At 46.4% G+C, this 14,724-nt stretch overlaps 1 protein-coding gene across 2 annotated transcripts in view; it reads right to left on the minus strand.

Annotated features, from left to right (window-relative positions):
• The window catches only part of c1qtnf12 (C1q and TNF related 12), a 68,213-nt gene that overhangs the window by 40,660 nt on the left and 12,829 nt on the right, over positions 1 to 14,724 (minus strand). For both annotated transcript variants that reach the window (XM_080215266.1, XM_080215265.1), the window contains exon 2: positions 3,310 to 3,432. In XM_080215266.1, coding sequence (XP_080071392.1) covers positions 3,310 to 3,432 — 123 coding nt within the window. The remainder of the gene's footprint in view (positions 1 to 3,309; positions 3,433 to 14,724) is intronic.

The following is a 14,724-nucleotide window of genomic DNA, read 5'->3' on the forward strand; positions in this document are numbered from 1 at the left end:
GCTCTGCCCAAGACTGCAATAAACTATAAAGGGTTGTGAATGAAGTCCAGTCCATCCATGCCAACCAGCCTCCCACTCACTGACTCTGTCTACACTTCCCACTGTCTCAGCAGTGTGGGGTCCTTAATTATGCCAGCATAATGTCCACGCACAATGGACATTCTCTCTTCCACCTTCTTCCGTTGGGAAAAAGGTACAAATGTCATGAGGTCATGCACCAATCAACTCAAGAACAGCTTCTTCCCTGTTGCCAACAGACTTTTGAATGGATCAACCTTGCACTAAGTTGATCTTTCTCTGCACCCTAGCTATGACTGTAACACTACATTCTACACTCATAAGTTCCTTCTCTATGAATGCTATATAGACAACGTTATGCCTTGTCTGTATAGTGTGCAAGAAACAACACTTTTCATTGTAAACTAATACATGTGTCAAGAATAAATCAAATCAAATATCAGGTGTTAATATCTAAGTGTTCTGAAATAATAAATATCCATTCCAGTTATAAAATAGGAGAACATGTCCTTATTCTGATGTTTGTACTAAAGTGCATTATTCATTCTCAGAAAATATGCTGCAGTTTGGGGAACAAGGGTAGCACAGTGGTTAGCACTGCTGCCTCACAGCGCCAGGGACCTGGGTTCGATTCCTGGCTTGGGTCATTGTCTGTGTGGGGTTTAAATGTTCTCCCCGTGTCTGCGTGGGTTTCCTCCGGGTGCTCCAGTTTCCTCCCACAATCCGAAAGACGTGCTGGTTAGGTGCATTGGCCGTGCTAAATTCTCCCTCAATGTACCCGAACAGGTGCCGGAATGTGGCCACTGGGGGATTTTCACAGCAACTTCACTGCAGCGTTCATACAAGCCCACTTGTGACAAATAAGTAAACTTAAACAGAGTTACTCAGCTCATGGGAAAATCACCCATGCAAATACAAAACAGTGCCACTCCTGGCAGGGTGGTGTAACTACAATGTGACGTGTTTACATAGGAATTTTCCTTTACAAATGGACTTTATAAAGGAAAAGTCGACAGGGAAGTGTTAAAAAAACACAACGTGACAACAAGTAGTAAGGTTTTCTGGGCAAGGAATGTACATCGATGCAAGACTTTTTAATACATTATGAAATCTAAAGTAACAAAAACAGAAAATGCTGGGGAATTTCAGCAGTTCTGACAGTACCTGTGGAGAGAGAGCAGAGATAACATTTGGCTCCATTCTCCCTCCACAAATGCTGTCAGATCTGCTGAGATTTCCCAGCATTTTCTGCTTTTGTTCCAGATTCCAGGCGGCAGGTTGCCCTTGTGAAATTTAAAGTGTTGTCACTGTTGTAACGCAGGGGGAGGAGCAGCAGCCAATTTACACTGAGCCAGCTCCCACAGTTATCTGAGCACGATGGGATAACTGTCTTAGTGATTATGTTGAGGGATATATGGTTCAAGGTCCTGAAACAATGCACTTCTTTGAGGAGTGCCTGGGAGAGCAGTTTAATGTCTCACTCTACAGTGTCACCCTCCCTTACTCCTACACTGAGCCACCAGTTTAGATCAGCAATGGGCAACCTAGGCTGCATGAGTGACCCTCCACAAGGTTGAAACGGGGCTTGTTCACTAACCTTGACCCCATGAATAAGATTAAATACATTCAATACATGCCGAATATTTCATAACGAGTTATAGAAAATGCTTAATCAATTATATATTAATAGAACTATCATCAACACCGAATGGTAAAACAAAAGAAATATTTTACACTTTGGACACACAGGGAGTGCACAGCTCTCACAGTCAGTGTTGTGTGCAATCAGCGCATACCTCACTTGCCCTCGCTTTACATGCAAATCACTTCAGTCATACCAGCAGGAAAAAAATCTACGCAGATGGAAATCAGGGAAATGTGGCAACATCGCCTGTGGGCAGCAGTCAACAAAATGTCTCATGGGGCCACACTCGGAACCCAGATAGGCCACATGTGGTCCCCAGGCTGTCCATCACCAGCCTAAATCATAATAAGAATGTAGCCAAATGAAACTGACCTCTCAATTTATGAGTCAAATTTAAACAAGCCTCACATTGCTCCATCACTGTCAGTTTAGTACAAATTGGTATATACTCTTTCACTTTGACCCAACGGCCTTGGAGAACCGGTTTCCTTCACTCCTAAGAACGCTTCCCCCACATGATCAGCAAAGAATGGGAAGTCTTTGGAAGTTAAGTCTTGTTTCCAATGATGGGACCCACCATATTAGGATGGACCGGCTGGCTGAGATGCATTTTCTACACTCCCCAGAAAAATACCTTGTGACCCAGAGACTGATGATTAGATTCCATACAAGTAACATCAGCAAACATGAAAGTGACTGTTTGAACTGTACCGACTCCTCGTAAATACGGAGCTAGGGAGCTAAATTCATTGAAAAAATGTTCTCACAGGCAAATGCGAGGAGAGAAGGGGTAACATGAGGCAAGGCAGTTGAGAAATGAAGGAGCTGCGAGACTTTAAGTGAGACATTGGCAAATAAGCTAAAAATCATCCTTGTAGGGAAGGTACTGTCTTTGAGATATTTTCCAGTACATTATTTCTTTTCCCCATTTGCAGTGATAATGAATTAGATTATACTTTATCAAATAATATCATGAAACTGGAATGTAAAAAGTTTTGAGAAATTGACAGATAAGGGTGGCACGGTGGCACAGTGGTTAGCACCACTGCCTCACAGCGCCAGGGACCCGGGTTCGATAGCAGTTTTGGGTGACAGTCTGTGTGGGGTTTGTAGATTCTCCTCCCTCCATCCCCTCCTGTGTCTGCGTGGGTTTCCTCTGTGTGCTCTGGTTTCCTCCCACACTCCAAAGATGTGCGGGTTAGGTGGATTGGCCATGCTAAATTGACCGCCATGGGAATCAGAGTGACCGAGGGGCAGAATCATGGTTGTCCTCGGGTGGGATTTACCGGCTTAGGGCAAGCGAGGCCAGAAAATTAGTGTGGGGGGGAGTAGCAAGGTGAAATACGTGGAGTTACGGGGAGAGGGCCTGAGTGGGATTGTGGTTGGTGCAAGCTTGATGGGCTGAATGGCCTAATTCTGCACTGTAGGGATATGCAGTGGAATATAGCCCAATAAAGTTTTAAAAAATGTGATTGGGACAGTGTGCGTAGGCGGGAGAAAGGTTAAGACAGTCACAACATCTGATTCAAGTACAAAATCTGAACCTATTCTGTCCAAGAGCTGGAAGCTCAGGTCCACCAGCTACGTTGTTGCCAGATCGCCAGGGGTTGGGGTGATGGCACCACAGGGGTAGAGGGAAAACTCACTTGGGTCGTTTCACCCTGCAACAAGGGTGCCACCTGTTGGCTGGCCATGGATTGGCACTGGCGTCGGAGGTCATGCAGAAGTCTACGCTCCGTTCTTCCACCCTCCGGGATGGAGGAGGGGGTCTGGAGAGAAGGAGATGGAGAAAGGAGAACATAAATAAAAGGAAAAGGAATCAATTTAAAAAAAGAGTCAGTTGCCAGTATCAAGGGGGCAATTTCATTCTCAAAAAACAACTTCTGTTTCAAAATACGGCTGCCATGCCTCAGAAGAATCACCATTTTGCTCCAATGGAGGACTTTGTTTTTGGGCCCTGAAACTCTGCATGCCGAGGGGGCCTATTGGCGCATTATTTTGATTGGCCAATGGGCGTGCAGGCTCAAATTATTTGTGGAATTGACCCACAATGCACTGAGGGCCTGTTGTGTGGGCCTGGTGCCAGCGGATTGGGGAGAGCAATACCCACCCGTTCACTCACTACCAGAACTCCTGCCAATCCTGGGGCTGTTCTAAAGACAATAAACTATCAAACAAGTTCACCAAAGCAGTAAGATGGCCAGATGTAATGAGACATTAGACTGACAGCACTTCCTGACTGAATTGCGCTTTCTTGGACACAAAAAGTACAAGTCGCAGCGGCTGAACAGTAATATCCCGCACGTCTTAAGACTGTGGGAGGAAACCGGAGCACCCGGAGGAAACACACACAGACACGGGGAGAATGTGCAGACTCCGCACAGACAGTGACCCAAGGCTGGAATTGAACCCACGTCCCCTGGCACTGTGAGGCAGCAGTGCTAACCACTGTGCCACCCTTATTGCAGTCCACATGGTGTAGGCACATCCACCTTCTAGGACAAAGAACAAAGAAAAGTACAGCACAGGAACAGACCCTTCGGCCCTCTAAACCCATGGCAATCATGATTCCCTGGCTAAACTAAAATAAAACCTTCTGCCCTTACTCGATCCGTATCCCTCTACTCCCTTCCTATTTACATGCCTACCCGGATTCCTCTTAAATGTTGCTAATGTGCCTGCTTGCGCCACCTCCTCTGGCAGCGCATCCCAGGTACCCACCACTCTGCGCGACAAGCCTCTCCCACACATCTCCCTTCAACTTTCCCCCTCTCACCTTCAGCCTGTGCCCCCTTGTAATTGACACTTCAACCCTGGGAAAAAGCCTGTGATTCCCCACTCTGTCAATGCCTCTCAGAATTCTGTGGACCTTCTGCAGCCATTTGACACACCCCGATGGTCTGCTGGGCCATTTCAGAGGCAGCCGGATTGCTGGGCAGGATTTTTCCCACAGTGGTCAGGCTGGGGGAGGGGTGGGGTGGGGGGGGGGAGGGTTTTCTCAACCCGCCACCCAAAGAGTCAACGGGGAATACACCCGTGCCACTCAGGGCAGCCCAAGAGCTATTTAACACTCCGAGGAGCATTCATTGGCTGGACACGGGACTTCTGCCCCCCCACTTTGATGGACGTCTTGCCTCAGGAAGCTCCGAGGTGGTCGGCAGAAACATTCACGGTGAGAGGGAGCATTACCTTTTCTTCAGAGAAGAATCCGGAGATTGGGGACAAATAGGAGCCATGGATTTGTTTTGGCCCAGAGGGGAGTTACAGTGGTTTTACAAAGAAAAGGGAGACAGATTTTGTATCCTTTAAGTGACTTTAACAATGATGGAAAGCGTGTGGAAATACTTTCCACATTGCCAGCCTGGGGAATACTGAGGGAGCACACCATTGGGTAATCTTACTGGGCTTGCTGCTCCTGGCAAACAGTTGTCCTTGTTATAGATTCTCCCGTGGGAGGAAACATCCTCTCCACATCCACCCCTCAGGATCTTATTAAGATATTAAACAAGATATTACACGCCGTACATGTTTTTCATTGCTTCCTTTTACATGCTGATCTGCGATCGAGGGAAGCTTTGAGAGGAAGGGGAGGATATTGTGGTACTGCACCCTTTACAAACAGTTGGCAAGTTGCCAAGGGTATAAAATGCAGTGAGGGTAAAGTGCAGGATTACAAAACGTGACTGCTACCTTGGCTGCCCTGGGTAAGGACAATGTGGCACAGTAGTTAACACGCTGCCTCACAGCACCAGGGACCTCAGGTTCAATTCCAGCCTCGGGTGTCTGTGTGGAGTTTGCACATTCTCCCTGTGTCTGTGTGGGTTTTCTCTGGGTGCTGTTTTGCTCCCAGAGTCCAAAGATGTGCAGGTTAGGTCGACTGGCCATAAATTGCCCCTTAGTGTCAGGAGGCTTTAGCAGGGTTAATACATAGGGTTATGGGGATAGGGCCAGGGTGGGATTGCTGTCAGTGCAGGTTTGATGGGCCGAATGGCCTCTTTCCGAACTATAGAGATTCTATGATTCAAGGACAGCAATCTTCCTCTGGCATTGAGTAAGACTGTGAGTTAACTGAGTTTGGATCCCACTGTCTGAACCATATCTTCTCACTGGGTCTGGCTTCCCTCCCTCAGGCACTATGCCTTCTCTGCCAGACATCATACAAGTGAAATTGTTATAGACTATGATTCTTTACGAAGAGTTGTCTGGTGGTGATTTAACCTGAGGATCACCATACCTCAGGCAAAGGGGAAAGGTGGGCTTTCATGAATAACCTCAACTGATATGGAAATTGAACCTGCACTGCTGACATTGGTCCACATCACAAACCAGCCATCCAGCCAACTGAGCTAAACCTCTCAAACAATACCTCAGGGATTATTTGGGACTCATTGCTCTGATGGACCACCAGTCTTGGACAGTGCAGTGAGTCAAATCATTTGAGATATAGAGCGGGGAAACAAAAGAAGGAAAGAACTGAGTACAACACATATTCGATGGCCCAAGTGGCCTTCTTCTGTGCTGTTCTTTGGTTCCATCACATTACGATACATTCCAAACAAAAATGCTTCTTTCTTTGCATCAAGAAAACAGACGTCAGACCTTTCCTACAGAAGTTACGAACTGCAAATTAAAAATTGAATATTAACATGAAAGAAAACTTGTCCTGAATTAGAAAGAAAGGTAGATCTGAAGCAGCAATATTTTGGACTAACCATTGATGTATCTGGTATCTGTTGTCCAGTCCTGGTAAGGGTTTTTAATGGGTAGCTCATTCTAATTCATAAATACCTATATTCTCAAGACTTTGAAATGTTCTGCATACTTATTCTTTGTACATAATTCACATTGTAATTTCTAAATATCCAGACTATACAATATTTTGTCAATGTCCTGCCTGGGTTTGCTGAATAAAAAACTCACGTGGTAAAAACAAATGATATGGAACATTCAAAAGGTGGAACGGTGGTTAGACCTGCTGATTCACAGCGCGGGGATCTGGGTTTGATTCCTGGCTTGGGTCACTGTCTGTGAGGAGTCTGCACGTTCTCCCTGTGTCTGCTTGGGTTTCCTCCTGGTGCTCCGATTTCCTCCCACAGTCTGAAAGACGTGCTGGTTAGACATTAAATTGCTAAATTCTCCCTCAGTGTACCCAAACAGGGGCCGGAGTGGGGTGACTAGGGGAATTTCACAGTCACTCCATTGCAGTGTTAACGTAAGCCTACTTGTGGCACTGACAAACAAAATCTCGGCAAAAGAGACTTGTAGGCTTGGCTTTGGGCAATCACACTTGTGTTAAGGGTGAAAATATATGCTCACTGTCTGGATTGTCTCCACACTTGCAATACACACTCTTGTCTATAATGAACGCAGACAGCTTGTGGGCCGTTCACTTGCGAGAGATACTAGCCCCTCCAGCTTTATGGATAACACATGCCATGTGAAGACCTCTGCATAATCCCCTTCATTCCAGAATTCCTATGTGAGTGATCCATGTCACATGGGAAGCAGGGAAAACAACAGCGCTGGAAACTGACACTCATGTTCCCTCCTGTACAGGGAAGGTGCAACAAGCATTCCGATCATGTTGACTTGTGGTTTAGACTCTAAGTCACCACAGAAACAGAAATTTTACGCTTCAGGCAGTGTGCTGAAAGACGCGTTACAATATTGCTTGGTGTAACCCACACGAACGTTTTATCCCCTGGGATTGAATTTAATGAGCTGTTAATAAATCAAATCCCTGGCAACCAGGCCAGACTGAGAGAGGCTGTCAGCAAATTCTGCGCTGCTTGTGCCAATGAGGCTGGAAATGAAGGCACAACAAGGCAACAGAGAAGGTGAAACCAACATGTGACCCAGAATTCTGTCATTTCTCTGAGCAATAAATACTATTTTGAGAAGATAATTTGGCTGCTGCTCCTGTTTATGAATGTGGTGGATCGACAGGTTGCCGATTTGCTGCTGCTTTCAGTAAGCAACAGGGAGATTGTACCTCTGTGTCGATAATTACAGGGGGCTGTACTCATTGCACTTAGACCTCTTAAAAGACTGACACAAGACAACCATTGATCTGCCACAAGCTACTGATTCTCTCACACACACACACACACACACACACACGCTCACACACGCACACACACACACACACACGCACACACACACACGCACACTCACACACACACACGCACACACACACACGCACACACACACACGCACACTCACACACACACATGCACACACACACACGCACACACACACACACACACACACATACACATACACACACTCAGAAACACACACACACACATACACACACACACACTCAGAAACACACACACACACACATACACACACACACACATACGCACACACACACACGCACGCACACACAAACACGCACGCACACACACACAAACACACACACGCACACAAACACACATGCGCACAAACACACACGCACGCGCACACACACAAACACACACACACATGCGCACACGCACACACACGCGCACAAACACACACGCACGCACACAAACACGCGCACAAACACACACGTGCACAAACACGCACGCACACACACAAACACACGCGCACAAACACCCACGCGCACAAACACACACGCGCACAAACACACACGCGCACAAACACACACGCGCACACGCACGCACACGCACAAACACACGCGCACAAACACACACACACACACGCACGCACACACACGCACACGCACAAACACACGCGCACAAACACACACGCGCACAAACACACACGCGCACAAACACACACGCGCACAAACACACGCGCACAAACACACGCGCACAAACACACGCGCACACGCACATGCACACACACACACAAACACACACACACACACACACACACACATGCACACACACACACAGAAACACACGCGCACACACACACACATGCACGCACACACAGAAACACACACACACCTAAGATTATAGAGTTTCTACAGTGCAGAAGAGGCCATTCAGCCCATCGAGTCTGCACTGATTTTCAGACAGACGCCAGAATTCTACCACCCCGCCCGCCACGGAATCAGAGTGGGCGCGAGGCAGATAGCAAAAATGTCCATCGACCTCAGACAGGAACTTCCAGTCTCGCTTGAGTGAAGCCATAAAATCCCACCCACAATATTGTACCCAGGGCCCAGAGTATATTAACCTATCATAGAATCATACAGTGCAGAAGAGGCCCTTTGGCCCATCAACTCTGCAGCAACATGTGAGAAACACCCAAACTCCCACCTAACCTCACCTTCCAGCACTGGGCCCATCGCCTTGAATCTTACGACGTGTCAAGTGCTCATCCAGGTACTTTTTAAAGGATGTGAGGCAACCAGCCACCACCACACTCTTAGACCACATCCCTGTAACCCCATGCATTTCCCATGGCTAATCCATCTAATCTACACAAAGGGGCAATTTAGCAAGGCCAATGCTCCTAACCCGCACAGGACTGTGGGAGGAAACCGGAGCACCCGAAGGAAAACCACACAGTCACGAGGAGAATGTGCAAACTCCACACAGTCACCCGAGGCCGGAATCAAACCCGGGTCACTGTAAGATGTACAAGATGGCTATGATCTCCTTGGATATGTAAGGCAAATGGTGTCAAGACATTAAGCCATGATTTGACCTTCCTTTTGCTGAAAGCTTTACACCAGATACCAGGGGGCAGCATGGTGCATAGTGGTTAGCACTGCTGCCTCACAGCGCCAGGAGCCCAGGTTCAATTCCCGGCTTGGGTCACTGTGTGGAATTTGTATGTTCTCCCCATGTCTGCATGGGTTTCATCCAGGTGCTCCAGTTTTCTCCCACAGTCAAAAAGACGTGCTGGTTAGGAGCACTGGCCGTACTAAATTCTCCCTCAGTGTACCCGAATAGGTGCCGGAGTGTGGCAATTAGGGGATTTTCACAGTAGCTTCATTGCAGCATTAATGTAAGCCTACTTGTGACAGCAACAAATAAACTTTATCTTGCTTATTCTAAGCAGGAAATAAAATGCCAAATGTTCCATTGTGCTTGGACATGACGTTTACAGGATCTTGCCTGACATCTTGCCTTCCTGATGGATAGATCTGACTTCCAAATTAACTCATAGTTTGATTAGGCTGGGTTCACAAGTCGAAGGAACTTTCTGATGATGTATGAGTGCTATGGCCACCCTTATTATAATGTACATCAATGATCTGCGCTCAGCAACAAGAATCTCAAGATCAAAAGGACACTGGACGAGGGAGTAGGACTAACACTGTGGAAAAATGCAACATAAGGCAAGAAGATAGTAGAAACTTTAACTTTGGCAACTTTAACAGAAATGTGAACTGCAGCACTTTGGGAGATAGAGAGGAAACATCACCAACACCTTGGAAAATGTTTTTATTCCTTCATGGGACAACGGGTTCTCAATTGTACATATGTTGGTTGGGGGTGGGAAAGAGAGATATCAAGGGATTTAAAACTCCTGCCATTTAAATATTTGAAAATATTCTTTTTTTAATTCCTTTGCAGGACATGGGTGTCACTGGCTGGCCAGCATTTATTGCCCATCCCTAGTTGCCCAGAGGGCAGTTGAAAATCAACCGCATTGCTGTGGGTCTGGAGCCACATGTAGGCCAGACTGGGTAAGGATGGCAGATTTTCTTCCCTAAAGGGCATTAGTGAAGCAGATGGGTTTTTCCGACAATCGACAATAGTTTCATGGTCATCAGTAGATTCTTAATTCTAGATATTTTTTATTGAATTTAAATGCTGGGTCCCCAGGGCATTAGCTGAGTTTCTGGATGAATAGCCCAGTGATAATCCCACTAGACCATTGCCTCCCCCGGAATAAACAAGAAATTGAATAGGGTGGAAGAACAAAGGGATCTAGATCTAGGACCAGAAGGCATAATCTCAGCGTAGGGGGTCTGAGACAGTAAGACGGATGAAGAGGAATTTCTTCTCTCAGAGGGTGGTGAATCTGTGAAATTCTTTATTGCAGAGGCTGGGTCATTAAGTATGTTTAAGGCTGAGATAGACAGATTTTTAATCAGGAAGGGAATCGAGGTTTATGGGAATAAGGCGAGAAAGTGGATTTCAGATGATTTCATTGAGTGGTGGAGCAGATTCGATGGGCTGATTGGCCTACTTCTGCTCTCAAATCGTATGATCTTAAATTATTAAGAACAACATCGCAGGTGAGCAAAACAATTAAAAATACTAACAAAAAAGCTGCTGTTTGTTTCCAGAACTATAGAATTCAAAAGTGATGAAGTGACGTTAATCTTGAATAGGATCCTGGTCAGGCCACACCCAGACAGAACTGTGAACAGGTCTGGTCTCCACACTGACATGGAGGAGCTGGAGAAAGGTTAGAGGGGTTAGCGGGTAAATAAGTAGGGATATGGGGGTAGTGCCTGGGTGGGATTGTGATCGGTGCAGTGTCGATGGGCCAAATGGCCTCTTTCTGCACTGTAGGGTTTCTATGATTCTAGGATCAGCACAACCCATTCACTTTGCACAATTCACAGTGTTTATCTCCCAAGAGGTTCATGTTAAAGTTTAGCAACCTCTTTCTTAATTAGTTACTGGAAACTAGCCAGATTGTTGTCCGTGCTCTCCTCATGGCTGCTTTATTCTGCGTTCGCTCAGTGGAATTGTCATGTCTCCTTTACTTTTCCTCTTGGCTATAGAGCCCTTGTCCACTCCAATATTAGAAGGATTATCTTTGCAAACATCTTTCTTGAAGTTTTTTTACACACTTTTCCAGCTTGCTGTATCTCTTTGCCTCGATTAGGTTTTACTATGTAGTGTATGTCCTCTCCTTATTCTTCCTCCAAGAGATGTCAACTCACCTTCCACGCACACCCTGCCCCCTTACATTTCACCTGTATTCAATCCAACAAACTAAGAGCCTGTCTACGGCCATCTTGAGGCAATAACATGAACAATAACGTCTATTTTGTATCATCCGTAAACTTTGATATTTTATCTACTGCCCAAATTTAGATACTATATATTTACACACATACAGTGCCAGGGACCTGGGTTCGATTCCCGGCTTGGTTCACTGTCTGTGTGGTGTCTACACATTCTCCCCATGTCTGCATGGGTTTCCTGTAGGTGCTCTGCTTTCTTCCCACAGTCTGAAAGACGTGCTGGTTAGGAGCATTGACCCGTACAGACACCGGAGTGTGGCGACTAGGGGAATTTCACAGTAACTTCGTTGCAGTGTTAATGTAAGCCTTGTAACTAATAAATAAACTCTTACATATACATATGTGTGTACACACACATATGTACATGTGTGTACACACTCAAGCACATCTGTGCACGTACATGAATGGTTCCAACACAGCAGTTATAGCAAATTGTGATGGGGGCTGTAGAAGATGAAATGGGAGACAAGTGAAGAGTTTAGGACACTTTAGGTTAGGTTGATTGGCCATGCTAAATTGATCCATAGTCAGAGAGATTAACAAGGGAAATACATAGGGTTATGGGGATGGGGCCTGGGTGGGATTGTTATCGGTGCAGGCTCACAGGGTCGAATGGCCTCCTACTGCACTGTAGGGATTCTATAATTAAGTTAACCACTCTTTAGGATGGTGTCAAAGATTGGTTGGAAAATAGAGCTCTGTGCTAAAGCTTTCGTCATCGGCTTCAATACTTCATTCAAAGTCCCCACCATCACAGACGCTGCTCTTAAAGAACATAAGAAATAGGAGCAGGAGTAGGCCATCTAGCCCTTTGAGCCTGCCCCGCCATTCAATAAGATCATGGCTGATCTGAAGTGGATCAGTTCCACTTTCCCGCTTTCTCCCCGTAACCCTTAATTCCCCTGCCTACCAAAAACCTATCTACCCGTGACTTAAATATATTTAGTGAGGTAGCCTCCACCACTTCAATGGGCAGAGAATTCCAGAGATTCACCACCCTTTGAGTGAAGAAGTTCCTCCTCAACTCCGTTCTAAACCGCCCCCCCCCCTTATCTTGAGGCTGTGCCCTCTAGTCCTTTCTGAGCAGGAAGAATCTCTCTACCTATCCATCCCCTTCATTATCTTATATGTCTCTATAAGATCCCCCCTCAGCCTTCTAAACTCCAACGAGTACAAACCCAGTCTATTTAGTCTCTCTTCATAGTCTAACCCGCTGGTCTCTGGTATCAGTTTAGTGAACCTCCTCTGCACTCCCTTCAAGGCCAAAATATCCTTCCGTAAGTGCGGCGACCAAAACTGCACACAGTACTCCAGCTGCGGCCTCACCAGTGCCCTGTACAGTTGCAGCAAGACCTCCCTGCTTTTATATTCTATCCCCCTCGCTACAAAGGTGAGGGGGATAGAATATAAAATTTCTTCAGTCAATTCAATTTATTCGACGTAACATCAAGAAGTCTGTCACATCTATTCCACCATCCAGAAGATCAAGGCTGAGCTACATCGCCAACCCCCACATCCCAGGATTTCTCTTCATCCAAAGAATCTCTTGATTTTGACTATAACGACGCATGGCTCTCTGGGGTCGAGAATTCCGAAGAATCACAACCCCCCAAATGAAGAAATTTCTCCTCACGTCAGTTCAAAATTTCCTTTTCTGAGCTGCAGCTCTAGACACCCCAGCCAGGGGAAATAGTCTCTCAAGCCTTGAAAGAATTTTCTGTGCTTCAGTGAGCGAATCCATCTGAGGGGCACATCTTGGGACACTAAGGGGCAACTTAGCATAGCCCATCTACCTAACCTGCACATCTTTGTACTGTGGGAGGAAGCTGGAGCACATGGAGGAAACCCACGCAGGCAGGAGGAGGATGTGTACGTTAGATGGATTAGCCGTGGCAAATGCATGGGGTTACAGGAATAGGACAGGGGAGGGGCCCGGATAAGATACTCTGTCAGAGAGTCTGTACAGCATTGACGGGCCGAATGGCCTCCTTCTGCACTGTAGGGATTCTATGATTCTGTGAGCTCTCCTCTCATTTTAAGTTTGTAGAGATTATAGACCCATTCAGTTCTGAAGCTGAGTGCAACAGACACGGCAAAAGCTATGGATCCCAAAACGTCAGCCGCTGTGGGCCCAAGTACGGGTACAAAACTGGCACCAAGCTGACAGTGTGGAAAATAGGACAGGTCAGTTTGGTAGATAGTAAAGGACAAATCCAACTAGACCAACTGCCCTTCTATCAATCATCAGAAAATGGATAGGATTCTTCCACAGGGCCAACAAGCAGCACTTGCACACCAGTGACCTACTCGCTGATGCTTAGCTTAAATTTCAGTTCCACCAGGGTCACGTGGCTCCAGACCTCATCACATCTAGCAACAGTTGGGAAACCATGGCCCGGGACTTTCCCGCCTGAGGTCAACGGACCTTTCCTGGTCCGTCCCTTGCCCTCTCTATCCCTTGGTGGGAAGAAGCTTTGTACGTCCAGAATTTCCTGGGGCACACTCCCTAAAAGGATCATTCTCCACTTGGAATGACAGAACATTGAATCACACTTTAGAATTACTCTTTGTATTGTTTTAATGTAGTCACTGTTATTGTAGTTCACTGTTTGCTGGGATTTCTTTTCTGTATCATTTTGGGAGGTAGAGGAAATAGTAAGAGCCTTCGGGTACTGGCACACACAAAACACCCAGGTACGTCTGATATTGGCACACACATATCACCCAGATACATCTGATATTGGCACACACAAAACACCCAGGTACGTCTGATATTGGCACACACAAAACACCCCGGTACGTCTGATATTGGCACACACAAAACACCCAGGTACGTCTGATATTGGCACACACATATCACCCCGGTACGTCTGATATTGGCACACACAAAACACCCAGGTACATCTGGTACTGGCACACACATATCACTCAGGCACGTCTGATATTGGCACACACATATCACCCCGGTACGTCCGATATTGGCACACACATATCACCCCGGTACGTCTGATATTGGCACACACATATCACCCAGGTACGTCTGATATTGGCACACACATATCACCCAGGTACGTCTGATATTGGCACACACATATCACCCAGGTACGTCTGATAT

Source organism: Carcharhinus amblyrhynchos, chromosome 30 (genome assembly GCF_965287045.1).
Source record: "Carcharhinus amblyrhynchos chromosome 30, sCarAmb.v2.hapA, whole genome shotgun sequence".
NCBI lineage: Eukaryota > Metazoa > Chordata > Chondrichthyes > Carcharhiniformes > Carcharhinidae > Carcharhinus > Carcharhinus amblyrhynchos.